Source organism: Empidonax traillii, unplaced genomic scaffold (assembly GCF_003031625.1).
Source record: "Empidonax traillii isolate 1590-97213 ecotype Southwest subspecies unplaced genomic scaffold, ASM303162v1 scaffold353:size574767, whole genome shotgun sequence".
Taxonomy (NCBI): domain Eukaryota; kingdom Metazoa; phylum Chordata; class Aves; order Passeriformes; family Tyrannidae; genus Empidonax; species Empidonax traillii.
In genome coordinates this window covers 514,899-532,077 of record NW_020955546.1, presented here as the reverse complement: position 1 = coordinate 532,077, position 17,179 = coordinate 514,899, and the positions used below count along the sequence as shown (strand labels likewise).

Below are 17,179 nucleotides of genomic sequence, written 5' to 3'. Positions count from 1 at the left end.
TTTTTTTTTTTTTTTTTTTTTTTTTTTTTTTTTTTTTTTTTTTTTTTTTTTTTTTTTTTTTTTTTTTTTTTTTTTTTTTTTTTTTTTTTTTTTTTTTTTTTTTTTTTTTTTTTTTTTTTTTTTTTTTTTTTTTTTTTTTTTTTTTTTTTTTTTTTTTTTTTTTTTTTTTTTTTTTTTTTTTTTTTAACCTGCAAAGTGATCTGGGACCTTAGAGAATTATGAGGTTAAACTAGTCTTGAGACCATTTACCAGTTTTATTCAGTTCCATTGTGCAATGTACACTTCAGTTCCTTTTCTCTCAGTCTGCAGACACGGGTGTATCCAAACATTGAAACTAATGTGTACTGTATAGTGTTGTACATGAATGTTTGTGTTTTATATACCACATGCAAAATGTCAATATGCACTATTTAAATGTTTTAAATAATATATTCCTCCTTTATAATGCTTAAATCTATATGATTCCAATATTTTTATAAGTGAGTGAGTGATCAGACTGGTTCCAATTCAGAATTAACAGCTGCTTTGTGTTTGTTATGCAGTGTTTGGCTGTTTGTTCAGTATAGTAGATAAGCATGGCAACAGTTAATGCTGAGTGTGTTTTGTGCCATCCTTGTTGAGCAATAAATAAATGGTAGAACTAGGCATTTTGTGATATAACAGTTTTACTTTGGTAAAAGCAAAACCTATATATCTATATGGATATATAGATATGAAATATATATAACTAAACCAGATATAATTGCATTGCTATGTCTGGTGCTCATTGTATAGACTTTTATAATAAAAGTACCTTAACCTTTATTGTCATATATCTTTGTTTCTCATCATGCTTTCTCCTCCACTGCCATCTGCACTGGCAGTTGGGCTCCTGGCGCCCTGTGGGCTTCAGTTCCTGCTGGGAATGATGCAGGAGAAACTGGGAATCTTGCTCCTTGCTGCCCCAGCAGCTACAGGTGGGGAGTAGATGGGGCTGAGAGCTGAATCAGCCATTACTGGGCTAATTAATTCACCTTCAGCTGAGCATTTTGATTGTGTCTCTGTATCCATAATGATCTCCCAGCCTTGAAATCAGTACCACAGCAGTTCCTGCTGTTCGTGGCCAGCAAACACTGACTGCACACACCAGGGAGTGCTTTTCCTCTCCACCAGGCAGACTTTATTTCGTAGCAGATTGTTGTGAGTTTATGTATGAAAAGCGTTCAAAGGTCCTTCAAACTGACTCTTGTGTTGAATTCTGTGAGAATCCACCTTTTTCCAGCCTTGAGGCCTGTCAGGGGATGAAGAACTGGAGGTGAAGACTCTGCTTGTGGATGTGTAAATGTGTAAATGCAGGTAAATGGGAATAAGGAAATACCGGGGAGTTGAGGGAGCAAGTGAGGGGAGGAGATGGAAGGCAGCCTTGGGCATGTCCTTTGGGGTGGGACGGAATAACCTGCCCTCTCTTCACGTGGTCTTTCTGTGAAAATGAGGGGGAAAAACCAAATTCTAAGGACGTTTGACGTGAAGAATGAACAAGGTTGCTACAGATCTGTTCTACAATCCCCCATTTTTCCTTACTTCCATTACTATTCAAAGAAGCTTTCTGTGATCAGGATGCTGATGAGAAAACAACATTCCCTCAAATAGTGGTGTAGTGGGAACTGCTGCAAATCCATGTGCATTGAACTAAGAAGATTTTAATGAGGAAAATAACCCTTTTGGACACCGTTAGTCAAGATGGGGGAGAATCACGTTTTTGAGGGTGCAAAATTTAGCTCGGTGATACTGGAACAAATCTTTTTTCCCTGAAGAACCAGCTCTGAGATGGTGCAGATCCAAAGTATTCCAAGCTTGAGCTCTTCAAACAGGTTTGCCTGAGCCACTGGGTCACTGCAGGGCACGTGGGTGGGAGAGGTTGAGGGGCTGAAAGCTCTTTTGGGAAGTTCTGGGTGAGGAACTGTCTGAAGATTTTGAGGCTCTGGGGAGGAGAGGGGCTGGCAGGAGGAGGAAAGGTTGGACATGCCTGAGGTGCCACACACCTGCTGTTGAGTAATCAAACACATCATCAGTGACCTCTGTTTTCTGGGGTACTGCATGGCAACCACATCCCCCGGGAAGGGAAGGGAAGAGGGGTTTTATTTTAAACCGGCCCCTTTAGGAGTGAGTGGGTGGCTTGGCTTGGCCAGGAGACCAAAGTACAAGATCAGTGAGCCCTGACAGGGGTGCCCTTTGTTGCTGGGCTGGAAAAATCCTCCTGGATCCCCTGGAATGCCTGTCTGCTCCTTTGTACTGGGATTTGACACGAGGAGACCAGACACCGTGATACTGCTCTGCAGGACCTGAGCTTTAAACCAGGACTCCCTGTAGGATTTATCCAGGATTTAGGATGCTCTGGGGGCTGTGTGTCGTGCACAGGCCGAGCTGTGCAGGAATAAAAGGATTCAGGAATAAAAGGGATATTCTGGGAATTCCGGCCGGCTCAAGGGAGAGGCGAAGCGCCCTCTGGTGCCGCCAGCTGGAACCGCCTGATACAAGGAAAAGAGATTTGGGATTTCTCCTGAAAGCGTAATTATTATTTTTTTTTTTTCTCTGAAGGTAACAGGTGGGACTGTGTGTGGATGGAGGGATCATTGGCTATGGAGAGGAAGGTCTGGAGCACGCCCAGGGCGCTGCCACTGCTCGGGATCTGCTCTCCTGGTCACACAGCCCTGTCTCACAGCAGCCCCCAAACGAGGCAGAGCCATAAATGTCATCCAGGCATTTGCAGGGCCGGGCAGTTCACAGAGGAAAAAAAGCAGCACCAGAAATGTTCAGAGAAAAGACACAGAACCAGCAGTGTTTTGTACCTGTATTAACAGTCCTGCCTGGAGCATCCTTCCCCTCATGCATTCCAGCATTTCCCTGAGCTTTGCTTTAGTGATTTTGTTCCCCAAAGGAGCTGAGAGAGCCTGGAGAGCCCAGAACACCCAAACACAGCCACAAAACCTCGAGGTGGCACTGCCCTTAAAACTTGCATTTGCAACCTTCCTGTGCTCATCCATCAGCTGCCAAGGGGCTGAGTCCTGAAATGCTTCACAAGCACAAGGTTTTACAGTCCCTGTCCCCCTCCCTGGGCAGCCACAAGATGTGCTGAAAGAGTAAGAATATTTTAAATTCTTGTCCCACCTCATTCTTGACTAATTTCCTTACAAGTCCCTCTACTAAATTCTTCCCTCTCTGAGGGCAGCTGTTGTCAGCCAGTATAAAGACACTTAAAACATCTCAAAATCACTGACTTTGTGCAGATCTTCTGTCTCTCAGGTTGCCACTGGTGAGAGTTTCAGCTGCAAGAACAGACTCCCCCACCCTTTCTGCTGGAATTCTGCAGTGGAGATGGAGCTCTGAGCTACGGCTGAGTTCTTTCCCTCCCCTGTAGCTTTGATAACTCCAAATGACTCTGTTCAACACCAGAGGGATTTAAAAAGAAAAAAAACCAACAGATAAAGCCAACAGAGCTGACTGGGACACCAGGGGCACAATCTCTCCTGCAGGAAAAGACATGGGCAGCTCCGTGGAGAAAAGTGTTCTCCCTCTGATTAAATGTGGATTTTCCTTCTGGCCCTTGCAAAAGGTCAGGATACAGAAATACACATTTCTTTTCAGAGCCAGAGGGATGGTGGGCATTGTTGTGCTGTGCTGTTTACAGCCAGCCTGGGGGCTTCTCCCTTTCTTCTTGGAGAAGTAATTTCTTAAAAAATATGTTGTAGAAGTTCTTGCACAGCCTTACCCCAGCTACAGAACTGCCAGAGAGTGCTGGAAACCTCTTTGTAAAGCAAAGGGAAGCTGCAGGAATCTTTCTTCTTGCTGCAGATGCAGCCTGTGACCCAACAGATTGCTGTGAAACTCGTTTGTTTTTCAGACATCTGTTTCTGTTTAACATTTGGGCAAATGCCCAGCTCCCAACTTTATACCAGTGCTAAAACTCAGTGGTCTCACCCTGCTGTCCACTGTGTGACCTGGGCCTGAGCGAGCTTCCATTTGACTTTTTGGGCATAATTAGTGATTTTTTCTTTATTTGTAAGCCCAGCTTTTATTATTGCTGTGATGTTAAAAATAGTGTCCTGTGGGGAAATAGCTTTTGGAAGTGACAGTGGGGACAACTGTGACTCCTTTTGTCTTCCTCAGCTTGCAAATTATTGAATATATGAATTTATATTGAATATGTTATTTTTATATATATTATATATGTTATATTTATTATTGAATATATGAAATTATTCCAGCAACCAGTGTACAGACCAGACACTAATTATTACCAAAAAAAAATGGAAAGGATGGATCTGAGTCTGCTCTCTGCATTGCCTGAATTTCTGCATTTTCAATGATTTGCTGTCTTGCCAGCTGCTACCTGAGAAAAGTGGCTGAATATGCCTGAGGTGACCACCCTTTCCTTGAGTCTTCATGGAAGCATCATGCCCTGTAAATTGGATTTCACATGTGGTAAAGGTAAGAGCTCCCCTGATTATCCAAGAGAGGTTCATGGAGATGAAATACAAATGCAAGTGTGGTTAATGCAGCTCAGGTTCCTTTACAGCTGTTCTGCCTGAGAAACAACAACTTCTCCTCACTCTCTTGCTTTGATTTAGGGGAGGTGAAGATACATCTTCCACTGCTGTACCAGCCCACAGATCCCCAGTTCCTTGGGGATAACGAGGCTGAGGTGTGGGAATGGGAAAACAAAGCAGCTCAGCTTATGGAACCTGAACTGAAGCTTGAACTTTTATTTTATACAATCCCTGTTAGTTGTTGTGCTCTTCTGCACTCACAACTTAAGCCAGGCCTTGGAATAACACTTTTCTTTCCATGAACCACTCATGAGATACACAGCCTTAAGATATTGCCATTTCTTTTATTTACTCAGTATATTCACAAAACAACTGCTTGTGCATCTGGATTCCACCCAGCATGGGCCAGACAGTTTTATTACTTTAATACCTTATTCCACTGCCTTAAATGAAATATCTCTGGTTTATGTAGTCCATTGTTACTGGGGCATGTTCACGTGCTCTTTTGTTGTGTCGTATCAGTGCTAAATGAAGTGTGTGAAGCCGGCCTTTGGCTCGGATTCCAGAGTGTTTTTAGCGTGATTCCAATCTATAAACATGTGATTTAAAATTCAGGCCTCCCATAACTGATTTCCCCAGAGATGTTGGAGGAGATAGGAACACCGACCTGTGCTTCTGCTCAGCTGGGCTCGCTGTTTCCCGTCCTTCCTGTCTCTCTGCTGCAGATTTCCCATGCCAAGTGCTCATCTATAAGGCTGGCACCAAACCAAATCTGTGGTTTATCTCAATGCAAACAAGAGAAAAGCTCGTCTAATCGCCCTCGTGGTTGTTGCTGACTGCAGGATCGTGGCATTAAGGGCTTGGTTATGTTTTCAAACCCGTTTCTGTGCTCAGGTGGTATTACTCGCTCAGATTCACTCCTTAGGCTGTGTCAGACTCCACAGTGATGTTCACTGCAAGCCTTCTAAAAAAGCGTGGAAATACAGGTAGAAGGAGCAAGTGTTGTTGCCTCTTTTCAGCTGGTGATTCTGGGCTGCTCCCAACAGCAAACTCTGACAGTGACTGTGGCACTTGTTGTCTGGGAGGGTTGATGTGATGATGCTGTGAAATCACCCTCGGGCAGCACATCTGTGCTCACCATGGTCACTGGGAGGAAAGGGCAAAGAGGGGCTGCTCCCAGGCTGGAATTAGAGGATGACAGCAGCTTCCAGCCTTGCTCTGCCGTTTCAGTTGTCACTCAGTTGTGCTGGGAAGGGCAGTCAGAGCCATCTCGACGGCAGTGACGCTTTTGGGCAGGTGACAGGAGGAGGGAGGAGCGGAGGTGCAGCTGACATGCTCCTTACTGGCACAGGGCTGAAGTCACCTCAGTTATTTGTGACTTGTGTGCAGAGAGGTCTGTCAGGGAAAGGATGTGAACCTTCCCAACCTTCTAAAGGAACCCATGGACAAACTGGGTACTGGTTTGCACCTGGTCAGCTCCAATCTGCCGAAGGGCGTCAGGGGAGTTGTCTCGGAGTGTTTCGTCACTTGGGCAGCCCAGAGGAGAAGTGTGGTGGTAGAGCTGCAGGATTTTGCTGGGATTTTAACAGTCAGTTCAGATTTGGGGGTTTATTTAATGGTGCAGCAGTGCAGGGTGAAGCTGAGGCCTCATTTTTTCCACTGTGGAAGACACCCATGAGGTTTGCTGACGAGCACTGCACACCTCTATGAGGAGTTCAGGCTGGTTCAACCCTCTTACAGCAAGTGCAGTTGAAAAATCTTCAATTTTGGTTGGTTGGAGTCTGGCAAAATGAGGTTTCATGGTGTTCAGCATTGTTTTGAACCAGGTGGCTGTGAATAGCAGCACCCAAACCAGTTGAAACATGGTATCTCTAATTATTTATGTTATACAGGACAGCTTTTGGGTCAAGTGTGGAAGGAGAAGAAATAATGATGTTGCCTTACTGGTATGTTTTGGTGTTAAGGGGGTGTCAGCATTTAGTTTGTACTAAACAGGTTGTAGATGTCAGATGACAAATGACAGTGGGAGCAGACAGGGGAGGGGACCAGTGGAAGGCTTAGGAGAGTAAGAATCCATCTTTCCCAGGGTGCAGCTGATGCCAGACACCCAAAAGCTGCTTTTAATAGACCAAGGAAGAGTCACAGCTGATGTTGGTTATTTAAAATTTTATTTGCCTCTAATTTATTCTCATAAAAACACTCTAGCCTATTTGGTTTTAGTATTCAGACAGTACAGACTTCTGATATTATCACGAGTGATATTAGAGAAGCAGTACAAACCAATCTACCTTAGCATGTAACCAAGCACAGGTGGAACTAAACCCACCCACACTTGCAAAAAACTAATTAACCTGCTTTCTTAGGCTTTATAATTCAAATGCAATATACTCAGTTAATGGTTACAGTCTCCAAACCATATAAATAAAATCTAACATGGTAAAACGGGAACAGCTGAATGTGCAAGAGTCAAAGTAAAAATATGTAGATAGGTATTTTGCTAATTAGAGCAATCACCAATTAACTGCAGCTAGGTTGCAACTGTCTCTGATGGGTGGGAGTTTTTCCTCTTCATTTCCAGTTAAAGTTCATCACTTTCATACAGTCCAGACTGCTCAGCCAAACGCTGAAACTCCCCTTCTGGGGAGAAAGCTTGTTTCACATCCAGTCCTCTCCCATTGAGTGCCAAATACTTGCTGAAAGTTGGTCGAACCCGTAACTGCTTTGGGGCTGGAAGTGGCTTATTTGCATGTGCTGGAAGAGAGGAGAAAAAAAAAAAAAAAAGCCTTTTTCAGTGTCTTCCCAGACCAGAGCAAGACCCACGGTATAGCAACCTGATTGCTTTTAATTTGCAGTATAACCAGAGACTTAAATTAACCCTCCTTCCTGGTTCCAGTCAAATTGTAGTCTTTAAACAGGGCAAAGGACACAGCACAGTGTCCTGGTACTGAACAGAAGAGCTTTTCACAGGGCAGTTACGTTTTTGTCCAGTGGGGTATCTTTGGATAGAAATCCTCCCAGCGGTCTGAGCTTTATAAGGTTAATCTTGAGGGCCTGTTCTGAGTACAAATGCACTTTTTTGTGGCACTGTGACCTGGTACTTACTTGCAACCTCTAGCCTGGCGTGGCACGTGGCCACCCCAGCCCCGTTGACGGCAGACACGGTGTACCAGCCGGCGTCCTTCTTGCTGGCGTTGTGGATCAGCAGGCAAATCCTCCCGGTGTTGTCATGCAGCAAGCTGAAAAACGAAGGTGTTCATGTGTCAGCGCTTCGAGAGGGAAGAGGAGAAGATCCTGAAATCAGTTTACATGCTGAGGAATCCCCAGAGCAACTCTTGCGGGGTGGTGCAAACTGCTTAGACATAAACAGCGTTTGTGTCACGAGCCGCCAGCGATTCACGTCACGACACAGCTCAGGTGGCACCAAGGCTGTTCTGTAGCCCCACAGCCTGAGAGCACGAGGAGACACTGCATGTTTCAGTCCTAAAGCCGCGCTTCCCCTCGCTGGAGGAGCACCTGGGCACTTTTGTGCCCTCAAAACAAGGCTCTCAGGATTGTTCCTGGCCAGCACAGTGGGCAGGCCCAGCTTTCCAGCCTGCTGCTTTTAGAAACCAGCCACGTTAAATCTGAATCAACAAACACTGGTTATTGTTTTCTAACACACCAATGGATTAGCAGGGTACCTTATTCGGTCTGTATTATATTGTACCATTTCGTTGTTTCTTTTCCAGTAAATCCGGGGGGTTGGGATGGCAGAGATCTGGCATTCGAGCCGGGCCGTGTCTCCTTCGAAAACCTTTTTGCTTTGTGGCTTGAAGATGAAAGTTGGAGGGGTGTGATGTTCTTTTGCTAAGTTAAAGAGGAAAGATAAGGAGGAGTTACTGGAAGCGTGGAATGTTCATATCATGCTTGGGCTTCAGGATCTCAGAATGCTAAATTGAGGAGGACACGTGTTCCTCTCTGCATCTCCTCAGCCTGCAGGCAATTCCCAGGAGCACGAGGGTGTAGTAAACACAATCTACTTTAGAAGGAGAGTCAATTAACATATGTGATCAATCCTCAGAGATTAATAACATTACTTATATTGGATTCTGGACATCCCACTGTATCTAAATACCCTGCTAGAAGTGTTTTGAAGAAATATCATCCAGAAATAGCATCCCAGATATATTTATTAAAATAGCCTTGGAAAAGGTGAGGTGTTTGTTATTGTTTGAGCCTGAATGCCTGGAGGGCTCCCTCTGCTTCTTAATTGTTTGATGTCCCAAATGCAGAGAGGAAAGCATTAGATCACTGAGACTTTCCATGGGTTGCCAGGTAATTATCAGTGCCCTCAGTCTTACCAATGACTTCCACTTTCACTGTGAAAGATGCCTCTCCTGCACGGTTCACAGCCACACACTCGTATGTCCCTGCGTCAGATGATTTGACTGCCTCGAAAATGAACGAGTGGAATCCCTTTTCTGACACTATCATCTTATGGAACTGATCCTGATGGACCATCCTCCCATTCTGGTACCACATCACGTCTGGAGTGGGCAGCCCACTCACCTGTGAGGGAGAGGAAAGCAGTGGAGAGTTAAACAGGTTTAAAATAATAAAACCTTGTCTGTTCCAGAGGACACAGTTGCTTCAGAGAGGACTCATTAAAGGCAGGCAGGTCCTAAACAGACTTCACTGGATGTGAGTTCAGGATGTGACCACTGAAGTAGTGGAATCCCAGTGCAAAGCACAAGGTTCCCTGCCAGAACGCCTGTTTTTCAGCAGAGCATTAATATTCATTCTTCCCAATGAGGTCTGTGGTGGTCCACATTTACCACTATTTAGCTTTCACCGTGTTCTCATGCAGCTGATTCCGTTTACATTTTCCAAGGAGAATGCTGAAACATTTAACCATCTCCTATTTCTTGGTTTACATCAACCAGGGAGACCCTGCACCACCAGCCATTTGTGCTCTGCCTTATTAAAGTGCACAGGCACTGCACCTCAGAGACCTCTCTCTGTGCCTCCACCCCAAGGGGGAATGGACTGGGGAGGGAGAAGTTTGCTTTACTTTGAAGTCGAGCCTGAAGAACCTCCCCTCTTCAATAACCACGTCCTCAGGCACTTGTGTGAAACGGGGCTGGAAAAACTTCTCCTGGATTGAGTCATGTCCACGGTCATCTCCTCTCGAGGATGGTCTGCTCCTAAAAAGGGGACAGAAACTGTTAATTGTGTAAAAGTTACCGTAGCACAAATGACACCGAGGCTCTGATTGCAGCTGGAGACCCTCAACACATTTAGGAGTCCAACACAACACATTTAGGAGTCCAACACTACAGTTCTGGTTGGTTTTCCAGCTGCAAGGTGTGGCTTTTGAGCAACCACTTCTCTTACTAAATTTGTTCAATTAGACACAGAGGTATAACTCCCCTCTTTGGCCTAATATCCCAAAGGATTGACAGGGATCGTGGAGGCTGTGTTCTGTCACGCTGTATTTCTTCCTTTGCATTCTCAGCCCTTGCTTTGACTAGAAATTAATCTAGAATGCAAAGAGTATTTTCCCAAAGTGCATGGAGTTTTTAAACCTCTAGTGCTATGGTAGGAATTCACTGGATTAAGATCATAGGCATCATCAACCACCCACAAACAGCAGCATTTTAGTTGAAAGGGAGTGAGTGAGTTTGGTCATTAATACTTGAGAAAAAGTGGTAAGTAGTGAAGTTAAACTAACACCGCCTAGAAACATTTGAAATAATGTCTTGAAGAATTGCATAAAGTTTATGCTTTACCTTACATGTGTTGTAGGAACCTGCAGCCTGACGTTTTCTGCGTTCTGGTGCTTGAAAAGAGAAAGAGGAGAGGTGAGTTCACCTACAGAGATTTATCCATAAGCTGAACAAGGAGCCATTTTAAGTTTTTTAACTGACTGCTGCTTAAAAGCAAACTGACTTTACTTCAGAACTCCTTGGGACAAGAGGTGAAGGAAGTGGCATCAGGACCTGGCACTCTGTGCTCACCGTGGGCTTTGCCATGACAGCGACAATTGCTACGAACAGAAGGGCAGAACTTCTCCCCCCTGCACAGGTGAGAGGGGCAGCTTTGTTTGGCACACGAGGCTCTGGGCCAGCCAAAAACCCCTTGTTAGAGAGGAGCAGCACTCCTGGCAGTGTCTAAAATGAGAGCTGAGTACAGGGTGTCCTTCCCCACAGCAGGAATAGAAGGGGAGTCGCTGGCAGGAGCGTTGCATTGTACCCACTTAAATATGGTACCAGCAGCCACGGGCACTTGCTGAGCTGGAAAATACTTTTCTTTCTAGATCACAGCACCAACTAAGCTCGCTGACAACTCCACAATCACATGACTAAATCTGCTAAAGTACCCCAGGATTGATTCCTGTTAGGAGCCTGGATGTTTGGAAAATGCAGCAGAGTTTGCTGCCAGTGACTCGTTTTAGCAATGGAGTCAGAGAGAGCAAAGGCTGCACGGAAATTTCTGGAGTGTTTGCACTGAGCCACTCCACTGCTTGGTTCTGTGCTCTGCAGCCCAGTCCTGGGGAACATTTAAGCCTGGGTTTAAAGTTCAAGCACAAAGCAGCCTTCAGTTCAGGGGAAGTGTTACATGGATGAGGGTTTTACTGGACTGAGGTCAATGTTGAGTCCAAAGAAAATTGTCTGATCTGCTCACTTACTCTGTACAGTTGCTACTTGCCTTGTGAAATGATGCTGTAGTGATGAAGTTGCTGATGGTTCTAATGACCTGTTACATGGACTGACAGTAGTTAAGTTCCTTCCTAAGGAACCATGAGGCTGAATGAATCAGTGGCTTCAATATTTAAAAATAAGACTGAACAATGGGAATAAGATATCCCAAACATAAGATATCCCATCTCTGCTTCCAATAGTCTTTTTTAAAGCAGCATTTCACCCATGCTGAAAAGTTGTCAGTCATCCTATTTTGACTGCATGTTTCCTTGTTCTCTCCAAAAGATCAGGCTTCCCTTGATCTCTGATACCACTCATTTTCCCTTCTTTCCTGCTGTTGCCGGGTGATTGTTGGGGACAAACAGCTCAAATTGTGTACCCCTCCCTTGCTGGGATCTGAAGTGTCTCTTGCATGGAGGAGTTTTGCTAACTGCACTTTGGCAGGTGTTTGTCTGCTCCTGGCTCTTTGCTGCAGCAGCAGGAGGGAGGTTTTCTCTGGCTGTACAGGTACCCAGTGCCATACCATGGATATTTCTACTACCTTTGAGCACACAAGCGCCAAAGAGAGATTCTAACTGGCCTGAATAACCAGCAGATGATGCAAGTCTCCAACTGAAGCTCTTTGGAAAATGCCAGTAGTAACAGATTCTTGTCTATCAGCATGTGGGTTGCTAAAATAACTTCTTTGCTCTCTCTCAGAGATTGCAGACCCCCAGAAGGGCTAAAGCCCATCTGATCTCACTCCAAGGCCCTGCCCCCTTGTAGCCAATGTCAGTTGTTTGGTGTTGTCAGTGACAGGTGTAAATGTTGCTGTCCTGGCCAAGCCTGCACTGGGGCTGTTGGGAGTGGGTACCTGGATCCCTCCCCGTGCTGCTCCCTGCCTGTCACAGCCAGGGTGTCCCAAGCTGTGCAGCAGCTGTTGTAATTCCTCCCTGGAGAGGTCATTCCTACAGATCAGGCCCAGCAAGGGAATGGTGCTTAAATTCCTCCCCCCTCTCTGTCACCACCCCCCAAACCCCCCAAATCTCTCCTGTACAGAGCCCTGCCAGGAACAGCCACCCCCTCACTGCACCGGTACCAAACAAACCCCATCTCTGCCCCATTCAGGTAGGAGCAGGTCACAGCACAATCACCACGAATCCTTGTTCTAGAGACAGTCCCCATTTACCTGTGCATTCTGCATGTTGTCCTCGCTCTGTGTTTCCAGCACAGAGGCAGCATTCACCGGGCCGAGCAGCCTGCGAGCCATTCTCTCTTCATAAGTTAATCTCTAAAGCAGAGTGGAGAGGAATTCTAGTCAGAAGTCCATTTACTATTTCAGATCAGCTTGTAAGAGCACATTAATATGCCATGAATTCAGGGTGTTGTCAATGAAAGCAGCAGCTGAACAGGAGCCCCACGTCTGGCCCGGAGGGTTTGCAGTCTCTGATGCCCACTGAAGTCAGCCTCAATATATACAGCACTGAAATGCAGAAAAGATTAAACTGCCTGTTCATCAAAGCCTCTCTAATGCCATCTGTGGCCTTCCACTCCTCCTCTTTCTCTGCTGGGATTATTTATGGGTGACTGATGGCATCATCCTCAGAAGCCAGACTAAGTCCCAGGGTACCTCTCTGTTAGCACTGGGAAAACTTCCCAAGCCATTCAGCTGTGGAGCCACAGGCATGATGGATGCTGGCACCCCCTGCTCCCAAAAAGGCAGGAGCCACACCAGGAGCAGACACAGCCAGAGGGGAGCAGCACCATCCCTGAAAGCACGAGGGAACTTTGTGCCAGTGCAGCACCCACTGGTTGAGATGCTGAGCGGAGGGGGAGGCAAGGACACATCTCGGGCACGAAACACAAAGTTCCTGCAAAACAGATGCGGCACTCAGCGATAAAAATGAGCAGAGTCACGTTCAGGCTCTGTCAGCTGGGTTACTTTAGAAGAGTCTGTCACTCCCCTGAGCTCCAGCACACACCTGACACTTGGCTGCCCGCAAAGCCGAACTGGAGTTTGGATTTTGTGACGTGAGGACAAGCTCGGAATGAACTTCTGCTGTGAACAAGATGTGTATGTGTGTGTGTGTGTGTGTCTCTGCTGCTGGGCAGGTGAAGGCTGGGGAGGCTTGAGGGACTTCTCTTTAGAAGAGAGCACGAGACCTTTAGCCAAACCTGCGAGGGTTTAATAACAACCCTGAGTCCTTCCATCTGTATCGAGTGTGGCTGAGATTGGCCAGCGGGGTCAGAGCTGCTGGAGGACAAGGGGAGGAGGACACAGAGTGGTGATTGCATAAGCCTTATTTTTAGCCTGGCTTCCTATGGGAAGAAAAGCTGACTTGCTACAACGAGCTTTCTCCCAGCAGATAGGACATTCCTGTTAGGGACACGTTAAGTCAGATTCGACCTATTTGTTTTCCCCTTCAGTATTTAAAATTACACACAAATGTGTTCTCACTGATGATAATGGAAAAAACTCGTTTCTGCTTCAGGGGGAAAGAAGATGGAAGCTATAAACAGTCTGCCTCCAGCTGCAGGAAGGTTCCCACATTACAGACCTGCCCACTCTAGCTTGCTGCAATGGGCTTCCCCACTGGTAAGCAAATTTTTCTCCCAGGTTTGGTTACCTTGGTAAAGAGGATTGCGTTTTGTCCCTCTGCAGAATAAATAATTGAGTATTGAGACTGAGGCCTTCTCATAGGAGATAGACTTTGTGATAAAAGCTCATGTAATTTCTTTCATTTGTTGTTGTTCATATAAGGAAAAAAATCAAAGTTTATCATAGGTGGTGGTAGTCCAATATTTCACCCAGTTCAAATGATTTTGAGTGGTTTGTTAACCCCAGTGTTGAAAGCCAGGGTGAATTCATGTCTGCAGAGCTGAGGGATTCTCCTTGGGTTTCCAGTGTGTGGATATGATGTTCAGCAGGATCCCCAGCAGAGAGTCCAAATTTGTGCCACAGCTCTAAACACACACCTTTCTGTTGAGCCTGGAATTAATTTGATTGCAGGATAAGAGGGAAAGGCAACAGCAGCTCAAAGCCACTTTGGTGCATCAAATGGCTCTCAAAGGTCAGCACACCCCTTACTGAAGTCGGGCGAGATGCAGACATTCAGCTGCCACAGTAAATGCCCACAGACACACTCACAGCAACCACCTCTCTTGCCACACACTGCTCCTCTGCTGGGAAGGGCCTGAGCTGAGCCTGGCCCACCAGAGCAGCTACTTGGCATTTTAATACCAAAAATAACTGTGAAGAAGGTGTTGGGAAATGAAGAGGTTGGAATGTAAGTCTTTCAAAACCACACCTTTTTCCCCACCCCTGACTCGTGATTAAAAATGGAGTTGTTGTTGGAAGAGATGTTTTTTAACATTTCTAATGGAAAAGTTCAGCCACATCACACTGAGAGAATATTCTGGTTGCAAATGGCTCAAAGAACTCTCGTGGGATCTGTTGAGGTTCTCAGTACAGGGGTTTGGGCAGTATTGCTGGTGCATTTCCTTTTGCTTTTGGCTCGGTTTGGAGGCTCCAGCCTCTGGGGTACTAGACCTGGTCTCTGCATCTCTTCTTGCACTCCTGAGGGTCCCAGGAAGTGGCTCTTTAACCATCAGCTTTCCCTTACCTGGTTGCCATTCTGGAGAAGGTTGTCTTTGCATCGGAGTTTCTTTTCCAAGTCCTGAATGAGGGCCTCTTTTGTTCCTCGAATTTCTTGGTCTGATGTCTTCTGCATGGAGTTGATGCTGGCTTGTTTGTTGTACATTGGCTGGGAGTAGCTGCTCGTGCAGGGAGAGAAAACAGAGTTACTCCCGTGGGCCTGCTGGGCTGTTCTCTGCAGCTTCACGGAACGTGAAGGCAAAAATGGGAACCTGCCTCCTAAAAACTGTGGTTCAAATGAAGCCCCTGGGAGATGAATGGGTATCAGGCTGGCTATCAAAAAGCCAAGTTACTGAGTGTCCTCCCACAGCACTCATTGTTCAGCATCCCTGTGCCGTTCAGTGACCCCTCACATATCCTGGTCCTGTAATCCACAGCCAACAGACATGATCAGCTCCTGGAGCTTGAGAGTACATTTGATTCTGAAAGAGGCTGGGAAAAGAGGAGCATCCATCAAAAGGGGTAGCAAAGGTCTGCTGGAGGTCACAGCACTCTGTGCTGACAGGATCTATAACCCTGTCTGTGATGTGCAGCCCTCGAGTGCTGCGCTTGTGTTCAGAAATGGTTTCTATTGAAAATCCTCTTCTTCCTGTCTCTTGGGAATTCTGCTCATTAGGGCAGGGTAGAAGGGCTATAATTCTGGAATGATCCCAGCACAGCTCAGGCTTAGTAACTTGCTTAAGCTATAACTTAAAAACTTTAATAATTTGCCCAGCAGATTAATACATCTCATGTCCCCATTTGCCCATTAGTAGCGTGATTGGGAAAATAATTCCTCAGCTCTCTGGGTATTGCATTTAAGAGCAGCTTATCTGAAAAGCACCGTGAGGCACCCAAGCCCTTTGCTATGGAAACAAATAACTCCACACTACACACACAAACTCCTGCAGTCACTCCACACGTGTTTCTAATGCCCCACGCTCCTGCAGCAGTTCAGCAAACACTCCTGAGTGCCCCAGCTCACCCAGTCTGTCTTACCTTCCCTCTTCCCACAGTGCTGTGATTCCCAAAACCCCCAGCAACATTCAGATTACCTGAATGCAAACCGACACTTAAACCTTGATTTATACCCAGGCCAGCAGGACCCCTGCCCCTATCACCTTTCTAGTATTTCCAGTTGAGTGTCTGTGCATATTCTACCCTGACTTTCCCCAGGACCTCCAGCTAATACTGGCAGGAATACAAGTTGGTGAGAAGGCAAGGCCAAGCTCTCTTTGAGATCTCACTGACCTTGGGAGATATTTGGATTGTAGCCCAAAGGCAAAATGATATAATACATATTCAGGAAAGAATTTAGTCTTTGGGCTAAAGGGGTAAAATTTTTGAGTAGCTGCCTTTCTGTTCACATGTATGATTAATGAAAAGGTTGTTGTAGGTGAGTGTAGAGCCCCATCGTGATGTGGAACCTGAAATTACTGCTGAGACTTACTAGGAAAATTCTCTAAGTTGTTTATATGTGGGAAGTACTGCTGCCTTCCCCCATCTCCCCATTCATAAGCCATGCTTGTTGAGGAAATTAATTTGAGATGGATGTCAACCTTCTGCTCTGAGTAACCCTAATTAAGAGATTTCTTTCGAGCCAAACAAAACTACTCAAACCGACTGCAGCAAACCCGCACAGCAGCCTGTGAGATGACCACTGTGCCATTTAACTCCTGATGGACACCCATCTCTCCCACACAGCCAAGAGGGGCAAAGCTCTCAACCTCCAAACCCGAGTCCTGCCCGGAACAGGAGAAGCCAACAGGAGCTTTGGCCCAGGCTGGTGTTTCGTGGGGTGGTTGGGTTTGGGGTGGTCAGTGCAGGGGAGAGGTCAGGCCAGAGGGAAGCAGGGGGAGGTTAGAAGGCTGTGTGTACTTACTGAGGTTCCATGGGAGAAGGAGTTTGGCTGTTATAGTCGGGCTGCGAGGGGAGCACCGAGCACAGGAATGCTGCGGGGGATTGGTTAGCCATGGGTAAAAGCCTCTGCCCGGATGATGAGCTAGCAGGAGACTGTGCAGATGCAGGAGTGATGGGATACGTGGATTCCTTGGGGGCACTACAGGAAGGCGAGGAGAGCGTGATCGAAGAGCTCAGCGATGACGAGGAGGAGAATTTCTGCCCGCTGGGGTTGCGGGGCTGAATGAGGATGGAGGATTGTTTGATCTCTCTGCTCGGCTCTGCGGAGGCTGCGGGTCCCGGAGGCTGCTGCTGCCCTTGGCACACATTCTTAGACTGGATAAAGTGTTTTGGACGCTCGTAGTTAAACATGGTTGGCTGGCACATGGAGGAAACGGAGGGGAGGTTGGGGACACTCATGGGAGAGGTTTCGCGGCTGTCCCGGGTTTTTGTTGGTGATA

The 17,179-nt window shown here is 46.3% G+C and overlaps 1 protein-coding gene across 1 annotated transcript; it reads right to left on the bottom strand.

Moving 5' to 3' along the window:
- Positions 1-6,675: 6,675 nt before the first annotated feature.
- Positions 6,676-17,173, bottom strand: MYOT (myotilin). The gene is made up of 9 exons (XM_027892480.1): positions 16,702-17,173; positions 14,809-14,959; positions 12,375-12,476; positions 10,295-10,344; positions 9,577-9,709; positions 8,867-9,074; positions 8,207-8,372; positions 7,629-7,762; positions 6,676-7,277 (listed from the first exon to the last, which is right to left on the bottom strand). The coding sequence occupies exons 1-9, from the start codon at positions 17,136-17,138 to the stop codon at positions 7,105-7,107; spliced, it is 1,554 nt and encodes a 517-aa protein (XP_027748281.1). The 5' UTR covers positions 17,139-17,173; the 3' UTR covers positions 6,676-7,104.
- Between the last annotated feature and the right edge of the window lie 6 nt (positions 17,174-17,179).